Consider the following 14,187-nt stretch of genomic DNA (forward strand, 5'->3'; position numbering starts at 1 on the left):
GCTTTGATGGCTCAGCGACATGTGTTTGCCCATCGGTGGATATATCTTGACTATTTGGTCAGCAGTTTTAGCATTCTCATGGTAAGTGTAGATTACAATCTGGTTGTTCACGAGTTATTCTGTGCAGCAGACTGACACAAAAACTTAGGGAAATTTGATCACACAGTGGAATTGGTAATCCTGGGGCATATGTTGTATGCAGAAACAAAGTTGACACTCGACATTGTGGCTGATGGGAGCGACTGCAAAGGCATTTCCCATTTACAGCCGTTCCCATGAGCCAACACGCCAAGTGTCAACTTTGTGTGCGCATTTAATTTGGGAGAAAACTCCCAAATTTGTGCCTTCTGATGTAGGGTGGCGCAAGGGAGGAAAGACCCAACCTGGCTGACAGCAATATGTCAGTCAGATTTCATTGTGTGTCCAAGTCCATATTATGTCTGCCAGAGAGTAGGGGGAGGCCGAAGGTTTATAATGTGCAGCACTGAACCAGGGACCTGTGAATTTCCAGTCTGACACATAGCCACTGGGCCACACTAAGTGAGGAATTCGTGTAGACTATGGGATGGCTAAGCTAAGTAGTTAAGTGCATCCTTTGCTCCCTTTTGTTGATAATATTTCATTGTTGTTATTTTAGTGTTTTGAGTATTATGTTGATGAAAAAATTTTATATTTCAGAGAACATGTTGAACAGCTTCCATCTTTTCTGAGAAGGTTTACGCCAGGCACTGTATATGCCTCCTGCCTGCAGTATGGTGCTGAGGTTTATAGAAAATCTGGAAAGGAACATTATAAATCTGCAGTTCAAATTCTTGAGCTTATATTGAGCCAGAAGCTTTATAGAACTCACCGCAGAGGAAAATGCTATGTGGCTTTGGCTTTGTTGCTTCATCGTCATGTGCGAGACCATGCTGCAGTGAGTATCAACTCATATGAGGAGCTACAGAGATTATGCCAGTCTCCCAGTACTCTTTTGTTTTTATTAATTTTTTTCCTTAAGTTTAAAACAACAGTGTGTTGTTGGGTTACATGAGTGCATTGTGAGCAGTCACCTTTGTAGGCTGATTGCATTTTGCCCAGTATCCTACCAATGAACCAAAGTCTGACACCTGCTTTAGCTATGACTACCTATGTGATTATTCCATTTCAACACTCTACAAACTGTTACACCCAGGTATTTGCATGAGTTACCCGATTCCAATTTTTAATCGGTAATATCATGGTCATAAGCTACTATTTTTGTTTTGTTTTGTAAAGTGGAAAATTTTACATTTCTGTACATTTAAAGCAAGTTGTCAACCTTTGCATCATTTCAAGGTCTTGTCGAGGTCTAACTGATTGATTGTGCAGTTTTTTTCCCCCTGGAAATAATTTCATTATAGAGAACTGTATCATGTGCAAAAAGCCAGAGGTTACTTTTAAAATGGTGTTCCTGGTCATTAATGTACAGCAAGGATCTCAGCACATTTCCCTGGATCATATCTGAACACACTTCTACATCAGTCTATGACTCTGTATGCAAAGTAACATGCTGCATCTTCCTTGGCAAGGAATACTCAATCCAGTCACAAATTGTGTTTGATACCCCATATGATCATACTTTCGTTGGTGTAGCACTGAGTCAAATGCTTTTCGTGTTACGCCACTTAGTCAAATGCTTTTTAGAAGTCAAGAAATCCACCAAATTGGCTTCCAGGATGCCACATGAGAAAAACACAATTTATGTTTCATATGCCTGATGTTGTGCGAATCCGTGCAGGTTGGCATGTAGGTGGTCATTCTAACAACTCATTATGTTTGAGCTGAGATGTCTTCTAAGATTCTACAGCAGATGGATATTAAAGATATTGGATGGTAATTTTGTAGATTACTCATGCCACCCTTCTTGAGGCTGGATATAACCTGTGCTTTCTTCTTATTAATGGGCATAGCAGTTTCATTAAGAAATTTATGGTATATAATGATAATTCCTTATAGAATATGCTAGGTATTCCGTTGGCTCCTGGGGCTTCGTTTGGTTTCTGTGATTAAGCTGTTTCTCAACAACATTGTCAATATTTCAGCCATCTTTGAAATGATTTGAGAGATGAACTGGGACAGTATTTCCAAATCTTTTTTAGTAAAGGAACATTTGAAAACATGGCTTTTGGTTTACTACTGTCATTTCTGTTTCCTATATCATTCATGAGTGTGTGGACACTAACTTTAATGTCACTAACAGCATTTACATATTACCATAATTTCTTTGATTTTTGTGAGAAGTCTTTCAATAAGATTTTGCTATATCATTGCTTTTTTCACAGCGAAACATGTTTCATTTAATCTCTCCCCCTTTATACTTGCATGCTTTGTTTTACACCTATCGCACAGTAGTCACTGTTCCTTTAGAAATTTCTGTACAAAGACTGTATACTGTGGAATTTACCTGCCATAGTGATCTATTATACTAGGCAGCTATCTGTCCAGTGCTTGAGCAACTATCCCTCTAAACTTCATGTACAGTTCTTCTAAATGCTCTTGCTCAGAGATGAATTTGTCGAGTGTCTTGTTGAGATATGATTCTGTTGTCCCTTTGTGTTATTTACTGAATATAACCATGAATCATTTTCTTGAGGAGTTACATGACAAATAGAATTTGCAACTCTTCATTGCTCCTTGCCCAATACTCAAGTTGCCTGTGCCTTATGTAGACAATGAAGCTCAGGCATTTGTGTCCTTGTTCATTGATTTAGCCAAATATGTAATGTCAAGGAGCTGTAAATTCTTCTGCCTTACTACCTTGGAGTAAGCGCTCAAATAACAACAGCATCCTACTGTTCTGAGATATTAAACACACTGCTTAATGCCGGAAAATGTTTCGAGCACAATCCTAAATTTTTATGGCAATATTGTCCCCTTAAGTCCTTTTACTCCCATTATGGCATAGGTCCTCCCTTGATAGGGTCCACCTAACCAGTTCATATTGAGGTGCAGTATCCACTAAATCAAGAAGTATCTTTCTACACTTTTGCCACGCCTGTATTCTCAAAGTAACTTAGTCTCTTTTGTAGCTAGAACGTACTTCTGACTGCTTAGCTTACCCATGTACTGTGGCTCATATGTTTCCTCTGTCCTGAGTACACATTGTGAAAGACTTACACTCATGCATTATCCTTGACCTGTGCTAACGTATGTGCCTAGATGTTAGCTCATCACTTACTTGCCAAGGTGGATATCTACCCTCTTCCGTCCACCCTCCTCTCTGTAAACATGACGATGCTAACATCTAGCTCGTGTAACCATAGCTGAATGGGTATTGTTCAATATATTATTTATTATTTTATTTTATAATAGGGGTTGGCAATTATGTCTTTTACTTTCCTCACATTTGTTTTTACTGGTGGGTTGCATTTTAAAAGGGTTTACGATACATTGAAATGATTCTCGATATTCGCTGTTTTCTACATTCCTTTCCCCTCCTCAGTGAAGTTGCAAGTTTGTCAACATTGCCGTTATTGTTTAATGCTTTTCTTATGAGGCGCACTTCATATGATCACCACTGAAAAGTGTTATTTTAGGCTTGATGATAGAAACAGAGGTGTGAAAAAATGAGTTTATTTCCTCAACTGACGTTACAAGCTTATTAGACGTGAGCCCAGTGAATTCTCATACACTGTGTAAAATGTAAATTTGAAGGAAAATTCAGGTGCTACAGTTTCACTTCACTCCTGCTGCCAGTCTTCACAATCTGCAGTGTTTGGTGTAAAGTATATATGTAGTCATTCCAACAGTATCATGTCAGATTTGAGCACGAAAGTCTAAAATGTGCTATCGCAAAACCCTTGTTCTATTTTCATGCGACATCTCTGTCATAGCACATCATCTGCATGAAAAGTATATTTTCAGCATTTCACAAAATGCTGTCGCTTCTCCGTGCACTCCGGTCATTGAAGGGCCACTCCCCCTCTCCACATATCCAGTAGGCGAGCTCATTTATTGTGTGTTAGTGTGGTGAGGTGGCTGTGCTGGCTATTGGGTGATTTAACAAGTAACCAGCCAGTAAGAGTTCACGAGCTGGGAATGGGTGATTTCTCCTCAATTATGATCGAGCATATTTTTTGAGACTCAGTGTTTTATTATTTAAAAGGTTGAGAATACTGTTGCTGAATACAGTTCATCAGAAATACATGCAAAAAGGTGAGACTGAGTTATAATTGGCATTTAACATATTGGCTTGGTCAGGAATGCTTTGCATCGAATGTCTTGTTTTTCCATTACTGCTGCAACCTAGCTGTAGTTGTATCATAATAGCTAGGCAAAGCTAAATGTTACAAGTTGTGTTGGCTACACCATTCATGGATTATGTCAACATTTCCTCTCTCACGTCTCTCCTCTCCTCACTGGCTTAAAAAATCCCCATAACTCTGCCACCACCTGTGTTGCGAACCATTTGTCTTTTGTACCACTTATAACTAGTTCACTCACATCAACTGTCAATAGGATGAAAACGGGACGAAGTCAAACGAGACGTCGAGTAAGAATTTAGAATTGAAGTAAACCTTACTAGGAAGAAATGTAAAACCAGCATTGATCTATGAATTTATAGTATAGAATGGCGAAAAATGTAAAATCGGAGAACGTAAAATCAAAGTTCCACTTTATCTACGTTTGAAGTCCTTAATTTCATGAGTGATTGTGAGAGCATAAAATGATTTACATTCTACTATCTAACATATCACGTGTTCTGATTACAGGCTGCTGAGGTGGTGATCCGTGGCCTGAGTGAGCCAGTACCAGAGTGCTGCACTGCTGCTGAGCAGCTCTCTCTCGTCCGGCGTGCTGTCATGATTGCAGACTATCGCTCGAGCACCCTTCCTGCAGATGTCAAAAGACGTCTTCGCCTGGCCATCCTCAATCCTCAGCCCGTCATGAAGATTCCTGCGACATCTGTGAAAGCTCGACAGTTGGGAGGGTATTTTTACTTTCTTAGTCTGATTTAGTTGGTTAGTTGTTTATTCATTTCAGATATTGCACACATCATCTTAATACAACAAAAAAGTAAAAGATTACAAGCAGCTGGATAATTTCTTACAGCTGTAGTTAATTCTGCTACTGATGTCTCACTGTTTATTCACATCTCGTCATGAGCCATTACATCCACTATACACATGCCCTTTCGGCTGACTTAAGAAGTGTGATGATACCCCTGCCTCTCCATTACATTTTTTAGGGTGGTCAATCAAGTCAGCCCCCTGCTATAATGAAGCAGATGTTGATCCCACAGAGGTGAAACGAGGTTAGCATTTTCCAGCACAGATCTTGGGCATACCAATTTCCAGTAACATTCGTGGATTCATATAAGTATATTGTGGAATGACAGAGATGTTTTATTTTTCAATTTTTACCCATCTTAACCTTTTTTTTACCAGTCTCTGTAGTCCTTCTGTAATGACCATGGTTGGGGAAGTGGCCTTTCTCAGAAAGATGCCACAACTGCCATGTGTTTATTTTAGTTATCTCTTTTATTTCCAGAGAAAATTTATTGTATAAATTGATTCTATGCTAGGATATATGTTTTAGATTTTTTTAAACTTTTTCTTCAGTATGTGCAAGTTTAGTCTAACATTTGTTTCATGATCATCAATAGAGCTGTTACTGTAATAATTATTAATGCTCATAATGAATTGATAGATGTGCTGAAACAGTGATATTAGAATCGCCAGCTCTTAAACAGATTTTACAGTGAGCCTAATTATTGTTTTTAGTTATTATTCTTGTCACTCTTTTTCGTTGTTTGAATATTGTGGCCATATTTTGTGTACTTGGCCTCAAAAAACTGACACAATAGCTAAAGTCAAAGTGCTCATAAGAACATTCACATTTGTGTTCTACAAGCCACAGTACAATGTGCTACAATATATATTTTCACATCTACACTGCTGAAGATATACTTCAGATTCATCCCCACACTACTTTATGGAACCTGCATGGTCATGTGCTGTATGTAAATACTGTTTTGAGGATAATCTGCAGATCAGTTGGCTCTGAAGTTCTGCATTTTAATTGAGATGAACTACTAATGAACATCTACAAAACAGAGGCTGCAGGTCTGCTGGTGTGATCACTTGCAAAATAGTATTGGAATTATACGACATGAGCATAGTGATATCACACTCAGTGGCCGTGTTAGGCTGGTAGTAAGATTCTTTAATTTTAGCAACGTAGATATTTGACATTTTGTAATTTTGTTATGTCTTTTATATTGTTATTTTGCTTATAGACCCTTTAAGATTTATAAGAAGAGGTCTCATTATGGTCAAAACACCAGTAGCTTGTGGATAAGAAATAAGCGCTTCTGTTTTATCGACATTTCGACATCAGTTGTTTGGTTCCAATCAAAATTATGTCAAAATTAATTAAACTGAATTTTCATTATCAAACAGCGACTTCTATCAGCAAATGGAAGTGATGACTGAGGGAAGGTGAATGAATCTAGTCCTTTCCAGTTTGCATATGCATCACTTCAAACAAGGCTGCATGTTCTCCAGCAAACAAATAGTCATCTGGCTTATTAAAGCAAGTAGAAACTTATGGTACCTACAGGTGGTATGCGAAATGGCACAACAGTGGACATATGTGTGTGAATTACAGACTAGAGTTCAGTTTGTCCATATTTATTTGTCCAACACTTGCCTTGTTTGCTATCTGTAATCTGGGACTCAAGGGCAGTGGGACAGTGACAAAACAGGATGGTAGTTTTTGAAATAATGAAGGCTCTTCTGAAAGTAATTAGTGTATTTTGTGAATGGATTGTCAAAAACTGTTCTATGTGTTTACTGGCAGTAGCAGTATTAGTTGTGAACAAAATACTCTTATCTGTATGTCAACGGTAAGAGGCATCAAAATAACTATTGATAATGAAAATTAAGAGGATGTAAAATGTAGACTGGATGTATCAAGAAAAGCTTTCCTGAAACGGAGAGATATGTTGTCACTGAAGTGTTATGAAGCCTTAACTGAAACTATTTGTTGGAGTATAACATTACATGGAAATGAAATGTAATTGAGGGCACTGATAACCTCTGTGCTGAGCCCCATAAGCCCCAACACACACACGAAATGTGGTTGATAAACAGTGCAGATAAGAGGAGAGTGCAAGCTTTTAAAAAGTGATATTACAGAAGAATGCTGAAGATTAAATGGGTAGATATAGTAACTAATGAAGATGTGCCAAAGTGAATTGGGGGGAAAGAGATTTCTCGCACAGTTTGACACAAAGAAGAGATTGGTTGATACGACACTTCGTGCAACACCAAGAAAATTAATTTTGTCATAGAGGGAAAATCTGTAGAGAGAAACCAAGGCTTGAATATAGCGTGCAGGTTCAAATGGATGTACTATGCGGTAGTTACACGTATATGAAAATGCTTGTGCAAGATAGATTAATGTGAGAGCTGAATCGAATTTGTCATAAGATCAATGACTACCACAACATCATAATCACAATGAACTGGTCCATGGACATGTTTGCTAGCTTATGATTAAAAATGACTTTGCTATGAGACAGGAAGTGCTACATTGTATGGGTGTTTGGAGCAGGTTTGCTTACAATAGACAGTTGCTGACTGTTGCCCTCAAAGTTGGGGAGGGGGGTGGGGGTGGGGGTGGGATGATGAAATAGTTGCCTGTGAAGGAGTCTGCATTTTGTAAATAGTATCCTCTTTCATTCATTGGAGTCCACCGTAAATGTTCCAAGATGATTGTTTGCCAAGGACAGTGCAAATTGAGAGATGATGTAGGATGTCCTGGGAACAGCTTAGGTACTTATGTGGAAATGGGTTTTTTGAGGTGAGACAAAACTTTTAATCAGTATAGCTACATGAAGATGATGGCGAACCACATTTTGCTATTTACCAGCCATTTCTATCAGTACTCTAACATTAAATGCCTTATTTTGCAGTGCTGACTGGCATGAAGCTCATTTAGTAGAGATCATTCATCTGATGTGGCCTTCAAAATCCTAGGATTGTTGTTGTGGTCTTCAGGCCAAAGACTGGTTTGACGCAGCTCTCAATTAGTACGCCTTTAAAAATATTGGGAGATCTAGAAACATTGAACAGAAGTTGGAAGTGACACCTGTATATTCTGACTGAGATGCAATATTTTCTGTGCCACAATTGAAGGAACACTGATGCCTCGCCCATCCAGAACTATATTCAACCAACAAAACAGCAACTTGCAGTCATTACCAAGTCTTGTGGAAATGTTGCACACTGAGACAGATATTTTGTCCAATGAGCTTTTGTACTTCTTAATGAATCAAAACTAACAATATCTCGGTGAGTATCTGAGGTATTGTCTCTAAACCCACGTTCATTTAGCGATGGAATTAAAGCAAGGAGTAGAGAATATGGGGACCAAGGAGTATATGGGAAATGTACAGACAAGCAGACATTTGTACAAGCTTTTATATTGCTATTATAGACACAGAAACGTACAATAAAATCTTTCTAAGCTATTTTGCGGTGTATATAGAGGTCTAAAACACATTGCATACAAATTATAATACCTCAGCTTCATTCACAATCAAGTGAACTCTTTATGACTGAGTAAAAGTGATTTTGGGAACATTCAAACAACATTTATTTATAAATTAATTAATAGGATTGATTTTATTTCACTAAAATGTAATCTAAAAAAATTTCCATAAACTAGCTAAGGAAATTATTGAGTGTCAAATCAGTTGAACAAGATTGAATTGCACAAGGAAACTTACTTTTCATTTGAACTTTATAAAAAGCCTTGCTTCACTCTTCATTTTCAAAAATTCATCTTTTAGAATTAGCCGAGGATATGACAGACATAATTCTAACACATATCTGTAAATAATAATCTTTATGAAACTTCTTGGTTTTATCTGTGCAGCCAACGTGGTTATAAGGGAATTTACATACGAGATGACCATACAACCAATGAAAAACATTTTTCCTCTGTGGAAGAAATTGCCATTGCCCACTACCGAACAGAAGGATATACAGAAGGTATAAATTAAAGCTTTTTTATGTTAATTCTTTACTCACTGTAGTATATTGTTACTGGTACATAATTTGTTTTTTATGGTATTGATTATGTCTGTATAAATAATTGATGGCCACCTTTGTGAGATATGTGAACCCATTGTGCTGCAGATACTGGATCAGGCCACATCTTGGTCTGAACAGACTTGACTTTCAAGTTCAATGTGCAGCAACACTGACAACCTAAGTGGCAGTTTAATGCGACAAAGCTAAAAGACAACAAAATAGAAAATTCATTTGTAATCACCCTTAAAAATAGATTCTAGACATTTCAAAATCTTCCTGACAGTGTTGAAACACAACGATTTAAATTCAAGGAAATTGTAAGTACATGTGCTGAAGGCATGATTGGACAACAGCAGGTATACAGGAAGAGCTACGGATTCTAGATTGGCATCTGATACATGAAAGCATAATGGTAAAGAAACAGCAGGGACAACCTAAGATCAAGAAGAGCTTCAAGTAGCTACACGAAAATATCAAAATACACTGCTGTGTCAAAAGCAGTTGAAGAGCCAATATAGAAGAATGGTTTGAACAGAAAGGTAGGCAAATGCACAATGCTACCTCTTGAAATGACACCAGGGCATTATACAAATATCATATTGTTCAAGAACTTATAGGAGCCCAATTTTTTTTTTTTTTTTTTTTTTTAAAATGTTCCCATAAGGGATGTTCACAAAAGGCTAGCAAGCAGCTCAATGGGTCAAGCACTTCAAAGAAACCTTAAAACCACCCCTAAGAACTGAATGCTTACAACTTCAAAAACGCAAAAAATCTTATGGAAGGAACAGGTGATATCACAGAAGCAGAGTACATGCAGCAATCATAACATTTAGAAATAATAAATCCGTTAGCTTAGATGAAATATCGGCCAAAATTCTGACATATGGAGGTCTGGGCTTTTTCATCACCATACTAAACTATGCAGTTCCTATTGGCAAATGAGGCAGTTTCAGAAGACTGGAGGCATGGCTTTATTAATAAACTATCAAAGAAAGAAAATCTGACAAAGTTTACTATTTGGAAAGGTACGAAGCTCCTCTTGGTACCAGACAAAGTCTTTTTACTCATTATGCTAAAACGGATACAAGAAGTAGCAAACTGTCAACTATAAAGGGAACAAGCTTGCTTTTGAAGAACAATGTCTAGAATTCAGCTCTCCACACCAACCGTGCACAGGCAGGGTGACGACTCCAGCGAGGGTTGAAACTGGTTGGTGGGAAAATAAATAATGTGACTGTGACTGTCATTTTGAATAATTGCTTATAAGTAAATTAATCACTGCTTATCTCCATACAACTATGTTGTCTAAAAAAGTGTGTGTAGTGCCAACAGTAAAATTTGTAGGCGGTGGTGTTATGGTGTGGTCATGTTTCTCATGGAGGGGGCTTGCACCCCTTGTTGTTTTGCGTGGCACTATCACATCACAGTCCTACATTGATGTTTTAAGCACGTTCTTGCTTCCCACTGCTGAAGAGCAATTCAGGGATGGTGATTACATCTTTCAACACAATTGAGCACCTGTTCATGATGCAAGGCCTGTGGCGGAGTGCTTACATGATGATAACATCCCTTTAATGGACTGGCCTGCACAGATTTCTGACCTAAATCCTATAGAACACCTTTGAGATGTTTTGTAATTCCGACTTCATGCCAGGCCACACTGACCGACATTGATTACTCTCCTGAGTGCAGCACTCTGTGAAGAGTGGGCTGCCATTCCCCAAGAAACCTTCCAGCACCTGATTGAGTGTATGTCTGTGAGAGTGGAATCTGTCATCAAGGCTAAGGGTGGCCAACACCACATTGAATTCCAGCATTACCGATGGAGGGCCCCATGAACTTGTAAATCATTTTCAGCCAGATGTCCAGATACTTTTGATCACATAGTGTATATCATCCTACCAACGGCCATATACACATGTGAGAGCAGAAAAGTCAGTAAAATCAGCACTCAGGCTTATTGTTTTTCACCAATGATTCTTGAAGTGAATTTCGAAAATCAGCTGTTGCAACCATTTTTCAGATGTTGAAGGGCTGAGAGGTAGTGCTCTCCACAGTCTGCCCAAAAGCATTGCCGAAAGAAGACTGAAGCTTGCAGAGCATGTTCTATGCGTGAAAGGTGGAGGAATCCCTAAATCAGTACTATTGTGAAAACCAGTCAATGGATACAGACCTAGAGGAGGACGTTGTAACATCTCGAGATGAACTTTTGCTAAGGATCTTCAATGCCTGGACATGAACTGGGAGGAAGCTGTAAACTTGGCAGGTGTTGTTGCCTGATATGCTACTCAACATATGAGTACCTAAGAAGATGAAGGAATTATTTTTGTTGATACAGTTCTCATTCAAATGCAGTATGTAATCACAATGTGCAATGTGTGATATAGCATTTGGATTGAACATTTTTATCTATCATCCCTTAATCCACACTTATTGTCCATAAGTTACCTAGCTAACCGCTTTTTGGGAAACAAATACTAGTGGGATGCTCACCAGCCCACAAAACGTCTTCTGTAGTTAGTCAGTGTCTGCAACCCCTTAGAAAAGTCTAGAATGCATGTCGAGTCATATAGGACTCAAAAACTGTTAAATAATGTTATCGACTAGAGCTGCTAAAATTTGGAACTGTGGAGTTGCCACATCAGCTCCACAAGGTTGTGAGTGATGAGAGGTAGTTACCTGCAGCCCTCTTCAATATGGACACTACTTGGATGACCTTCAGAAAATTACCTACACCAGCAGTGCACCATTTTTTTGCTCATGACTTTCAGTCCATACAACTGACACAGCTAACTCTGAATTTAACACAGCTGACAATGAATTTAAATTAGCACTATGTTTTGTACATTAAGAAACTTTGTCACAGGCTGAACCTCATAGAGATAAGAGAAAGAATAAGAGCCACAATTATCAGCCAATGCTCCATCACCACTGTCAACAGCTGAGATTTGTCCAGCCATCACAATTGTAACATCATAGCACATATGTCATATTTATGGCTGAATATGTTTACTTAAAAAAAGAACAGAGAAACTTAATTTCTGAATGATCCTTGTCACATTTAAAGAACTGATGAAGATCCCATCCCAGTCCTTTGGATTCATAATCTGGCCCTTACCCTCTAAGTTACCAAGAGGGACAATAAATCGGGACACTTTAGGATCCAAAGATAATTGGAAGAGGAGTTAAATAAGAGCAAATGGGATATAGTATGGTTTTCATAAGGATGACCAAAAAATGAAGACAATAGTTAATGAAAATTATAACCCTTTTTTATTTCAGGTAACCAGGGCAGGCAAGAAATTCAGATATATGTTTTATAGTAAACAAGAAAATTAAAAACAATGTTATAGGTATTGAAGGAATCTTGGCAGTATGTTGTTGTTGTCTTCAGTCCTGAGACTGGTTTGATGCAGCTCTCCATGCTACTCTAACCTGTGCAAGCTTCTTCATCTCCCAGTGCTTACTGCAACCTACATCCTTCTGAATCTGCTTAGTGTATTCATCTCTTGGTCTCCCTCTACGATTTTTACCCTCCACGCTGCCCTCCAATGCTAAATTGGTGATCCCTTGATGCCTCAGAACATGTCCTACCAACTGGTCCCTCCTTCTTGTCAAGTTGTGCCACAAACTCCTCTTCTCCCCAATTCTATTCAATACCTCCTCATTAGTTGTGTGATCTACCCATCTAATCTTCAGCATTCTTCTGTAGCACCACATTTCGAAAGCTTCTATTCTCTTCTTGTCCAAACTATTTATCGTCCATGTTTCACTTCCATACATGGCTACACTCCATACAAATACTTTCAGAGACAACTTCCTGACACTTAAATCTATACTCGATGTTAACAAATTTCTCTTCTTCAGAAATGCTTTCCTTGCCATTGCCAGTCTACATTTTATATCCTCTCTACTTGAACCATCATCAGTTATTTTGCTCCCCAAATAGCAAAACTCCTTTACTACTTTAAGTGTCTCATTTCCTAATCTAATTCCCTCAGCATCACCCGACTTAATTCGACTACATTCCATTATCCTCGTTTTGCTTTTGTTGATGATCATCTTATATCCTCCTTTCAAGACACTGTCCATTCCGATTAACTGCTCTTGGCAGTATAGCAAGACTTATTTTAAAAATCAACAAAAAGTATTACATGAAATGATTCAAATCTATGTACTAGCATGCCCACATACTGAAGATGAGCTGAAAGACATCTACAAAGAATTAAGAAGCTCATAAATGACAGTAAATCCCACTATCAGATGATAATTGGGGGTTTTTAAGTGAAAGCAAGTAAAAAATTAAATGATTAATCAATGACAAACTTAGGATTCATATGTACAGTTTGTGTGACAACGTATCATATCCAAACACATTGTTACAGAAGAAAACCAATAGAAAATGAACTTAGCAAGGACCTAAAAATTAAATTGGATATGGTATATCAGATAGAGTAGCATGGAGAGCTGCATCAAACCAGTCTCAGGACTGAAGACCACAACAACAACAACAATGGTATATCAAACAAGAGAGAAAATGTATGGAATGTGACAGTCCTAAACCACTTTTGGATTTAGAATGATCATAGAGCTTTCATATATGAAGAAAAAGATACACAAAGCAAAACAGAAACAAACTCATGAGACAGGTTACATGTAAGTTGATGCAAAAATAAGGTGGTTTATCAAAAATTGTACATGCATTCAAAGGTTGCTTTAAATGTTCAAGAGAGGAATCAGAAATACAGATAGTGAGAAATGAAAATAATAAAATTCAGGAAACAATGCCAAATGAGCTACATGAAGTTATGTAGGGAATGAAAAAAGGAAAGCCATGTGGAAATGAAGGTGTTTCAGTAGAAAAGCTTAAGAATTGTATTACAGAAGGAACAATTTACAAAATGCCCACTGAAGAAAACCATTCCTCGAAAGTGGAATATTTATGTAATTTTTCTACTACACTGGAAAGGACACAGACAAGGCATTACAATTTGTTAACCTCCTCCTCGGTAATGTACAAAATATTTACTATAATTATCACCAACCATTTACGTCCGCCCCGGTAGCTGAGTGGTCAGCGTGACAGACTGTCATTCCTAAGGGCCCGGGTTCGATTCCCGGCTGG

At 38.1% G+C, this 14,187-nt stretch overlaps 1 protein-coding gene across 2 annotated transcripts in view; it reads left to right on the top strand.

Moving 5' to 3' along the window:
• Positions 1–14,187, top strand: part of LOC124797854 (fanconi-associated nuclease 1-like) — a 146,977-nt gene that overhangs the window by 104,183 nt on the left and 28,607 nt on the right. For both annotated transcript variants that reach the window (XR_007016889.1, XM_047260923.1), the window contains exons 9-11: positions 679–916; positions 4,734–4,951; positions 8,905–9,020. Coding sequence is in view for 1 of the 2 variants with exons in the window: in XM_047260923.1 (XP_047116879.1) it covers positions 679–916; positions 4,734–4,951; positions 8,905–9,020 (572 nt within the window). In the remaining variant the exon portion in view is untranslated. The remainder of the gene's footprint in view (positions 1–678; positions 917–4,733; positions 4,952–8,904; positions 9,021–14,187) is intronic.

The sequence above is a fragment of the Schistocerca piceifrons genome, chromosome 5 (assembly GCF_021461385.2).
Source record: "Schistocerca piceifrons isolate TAMUIC-IGC-003096 chromosome 5, iqSchPice1.1, whole genome shotgun sequence".
NCBI classification, from domain to species: domain Eukaryota; kingdom Metazoa; phylum Arthropoda; class Insecta; order Orthoptera; family Acrididae; genus Schistocerca; species Schistocerca piceifrons.